Source organism: Plectropomus leopardus, unplaced genomic scaffold (assembly GCF_008729295.1).
Source record: "Plectropomus leopardus isolate mb unplaced genomic scaffold, YSFRI_Pleo_2.0 unplaced_scaffold29780, whole genome shotgun sequence".
NCBI classification, from domain to species: Eukaryota; Metazoa; Chordata; class Actinopteri; order Perciformes; family Serranidae; genus Plectropomus; species Plectropomus leopardus.
The window spans coordinates 1-3,588 of NW_024632468.1; the positions used below are offsets into that span (position 1 = coordinate 1).

General features: G+C 42.3%; 1 protein-coding gene across 1 annotated transcript; it reads right to left on the bottom strand.

Annotated features, from left to right (window-relative positions):
• Positions 1-277: 277 nt before the first annotated feature.
• Positions 278-2,219, bottom strand: LOC121938535 (THO complex subunit 4-A-like). Its single transcript, XM_042481766.1, has 4 exons — positions 1,932-2,219; positions 716-871; positions 486-633; positions 278-383 (listed from the first exon to the last, which is right to left on the bottom strand). The coding sequence occupies exons 1-4, from the start codon at positions 2,124-2,126 to the stop codon at positions 313-315; spliced, it is 570 nt and encodes a 189-aa protein (XP_042337700.1). The 5' UTR covers positions 2,127-2,219; the 3' UTR covers positions 278-312.
• Between the last annotated feature and the right edge of the window lie 1,369 nt (positions 2,220-3,588).

Genomic DNA, 3,588 nt, shown 5'->3' on the forward strand with positions numbered 1-3,588 from the left:
AGAGGAATGTGAAATGCGAAATATGTGAAATATGTGATGCAATAACACCTCTTGTAGCTCCTGCTGCATCATGAGGGAGCCAGTTCCTACTGACAAGCACATAACCATAGCATCATGTGACCTAGAAAAGCCAAAAAAGTATTTTTGCAAAATGTGCATTTTTGGAATCGCCTGAGTAGAAACGCTTATTTGCGATAAATGGGAGTTTTTTTTAACTCACGGCTTTCCATTAGGCGTTTTTCATATTTGCAATTTCAACTATGTTCTCGAACTCAAAGTGCATTCAGAGTGAACGGCCATTTCCACCACGACTCACCTTCGCGAGGACGCTCTACTCTGTGCGTCGACTTCTGACGTCACCTGCTGGATTTTCATAGGACGACCTAAAAAAATAACAACACATGAGAGAGCATTTTTCATTAGAACGTCTGAACAAACAATCACAGTATGACAATGCTACTGCAGCACGCCAACCGAATCCTCACCATCGAGTGGGACGCCGTTATAGTGCTTCATGGCTTTCAGTGCGTCTGCCTTCGATTCAAAGTGAACGTCTGCGGTTCCTTTACTGCGCCCGGAGCGGTCGTAATGGACAGATGCTTTCTGTAATGCCCCAAACTCTGCAAACAGCTCCTGCGGACCAGAGCAGAAACGTCAGTCATGTTCACAGCACGTCCGTGTTAGCAAAGCGGATTCATCGGGTTTAGTTAATTACCTTGATATCCGAGTCAGAGACGCCAAAGTCCAGATTGGAAACCAGCAGTTTGCCGCTGGCTTCTCCACTTCTTTCTGCTCCTGCACTCTGTCCTCTGCGTTCACTGGTGTGCTCCTCAAACATGTCATGCTGCCATTTGTCCGGTAACTCTCTGGGCTGCGAAGAGCAACAAAAGAAAACAATGTCTTCAGCTTCCAGTGTCCCGCTAAACAAAGTCTCAGAGAGTGGACTGCTGAGAAGAGAAATACTACTTTACCTAAAGCAAGTGTTTCCTGCAGCGAGTTTACAAACAAAGTCAATGCAAAGACATGAATAGATTCAATTCACGCCAGGCAGCACGATGGACGCGAAAACACATATTTCGCATTTACACGTCCATTGCGTAAGTTGGAAAGTTTAAATTTTTGCATGACGCTGCACTGTGACAGCCTATCAGCTTTCAGATCTAGCTGAGATTCTCCCAATGTTTCTGAGATCCAGAACTTACAGAAAAACAATGTCGCTGTCGGTGGACGCACAGAGCTACAATGTGACAGTTTTTTTTTTTTTTTAATTGGGTAAGAAATTTCTTTTTGAACTGAAAGAAAAAGAACATTCGACATTCACTAAATTGCTCTTTTTTTAAAACATTATTCTAGGTTTATTTTTATTTCTGTTAGACTAAAATTGCAATATTATGAGGAAAGTTTTAATTTTATAAGAAAAAAGTTGTTTTCTGAATAGCGTTGTAATATTGCCAGAACAGAGTTGTAATTTTTTTGAGAAAAAAAGCCATCATTTTATGAATATAAAGTTGTCATATTTTGAGAGTAAAGTTGAAATTTTTCCGAGAATAACGTAATTTAAAACTATGACTTTTTTTCTATCTTCATTACGACATCATTCTCATAATATTACTAATTCTTTTCCTCAAAATATTCCGACTTTATTCTCACAATATTACTTCCTTTTTTTCAAAGTATTCCTACTTTTTTTCTTCATAATATTAAGACTGTATTATTTATGGCCCTGATCGTCAGGAACGCACCCGGGGGGGGGGGGGCAAGAAAAAACCTTAACCGGGAAACTCCGGTGAGAAACCCTTTTCAAACTGCACTCGCCCAGTAACGTTAGTTGGCGGAAATCCGTTGTGGTGTGACACTATTAGTAACCAAGAGTCTACAAAGAGCGTACTATCGAGGAGCCTCTGTGCGGCACTCTGGAGCTTCTGTCCTACCCTGGTGTACGGAGTAGATCTGTTGTTTCTGTCGCGGTTGAAGTTGTTCTGTCGGCTCCGCACCGGCCTCGATGCTCCCTCGGCCCGACCTGAACTTCGTCCCGAGCCGGACGATCCTCTGTCGCGGTCGCTGCCTCCTTTCTTGTTGAGCTTGATGATGTCGTCCAGAGACATGCTCATCTTATCAGCCATCATGCTGTTAAAACGCTCCGAGCTAAACTGAAGACGAACAAAGAACTTCCAGCGTCGTGAAGCGCCTGTTTATCAGCTGCTCTCCACGGTGGCGCGGTGTTGAAATTAGCGGAAGTAGCGTACACACTTTAAGGAAGTGACGATACAACCCCCCCCCCCCCTACAAAAAAAAGCTTTATTGAAAATTTGACACAGAAAAAAAATCAAAATATAGCAGCATACAGAGCGGCTGGACCTTGGTACATACTAAAAGCTATATTATTGAAGAAATGTTTATTTCATTTTTTAGATAATATATATAGATATATATTGAGTTTGGGTAATTTCCATGTTATGCTACTCCTGCTCCACTGTATGAAATTATTAAAATGAGCGCCACCTTTACCAGCTGCAACATAAACTGGCACCACATGATAGTTTGGAAAAATCAGCATCTTAGAAGGTGTTTTGTTATAAAATAAAATTAAATCTCTTTTACTGACCTAAATCTCGTGTGGAAAACTCTGAGTGGACGGGAGACCAAAACATAAAGTAAAACACATGTTTTCAAAGATATTTGTGTCTTGACTGATTGATAGATTCTGAACGACAGAAGTCCTCCTGTCCAGTGAGACAAAAACAGGCGGAAAAAAACAGGGGGAAATTTACAGATATGTTAGGGGTTATGCATACAGAGCATGAGTATTATAACTAATCATCAAACCTGTAATCTCGGTCATTTGCAGTCTACGAACATAAACTGTGGAGGGCGGTGTTTCACATTCCAAGAAATGCACGGCTGGAATTTTAGTAGAAGAAGAAAAACTTCACCCGGGATGCTAAACTACTAGCCAATAGATCCATGTTACTAGCTACATTTTGTGAGTAACTCGCAACAAAATGATTTCAAGTCTGCAAAGAAATATTGTGCGTTAAGTGGTTGTTGTATATCTGAAGAAGACGTTCTCCGCTGCCTGGTATGTTCGCTAATATCTCTGAAGAGCTCACTGTTAGCTTCAGAAGTGTTTGTCACCGTCAGCCCACATGCTAACGTTAGCTGCTGTGCTTCATCTGGCGGTGTGATGCTGACGATGATGAGTGTTTGTGCTGCTGTCAGATACACAGGATGAAGGTGAAGATCCGCCAGTGGAACGGGGTGGCCTCCTGGCTTTGGGTGGCTAATGACGAGAACTGTGGGATCTGCAGGATGCCTTTCAATGGCTGCTGTCCGGACTGTGAGTAACCGCGCTAACAGGATGATCTATGGCTGACCGACCTGTGCAATACGTGTGGCAGCAGTAGCTGTCTCTGCAGCAGCTGCTTGACATGTCCAGATCGCCCTGCAGGTGGACTGTTGTCTAACCTCTAAGCACATTTTGTATAGCACATACTGTATTTAAATGAAATCAGCAGGGCAGCAGCATTACTAGGACACAGAGGCTGTGTTTCTACTAGGAAGAGATGGGCAGAAATTAAAATAAATGAT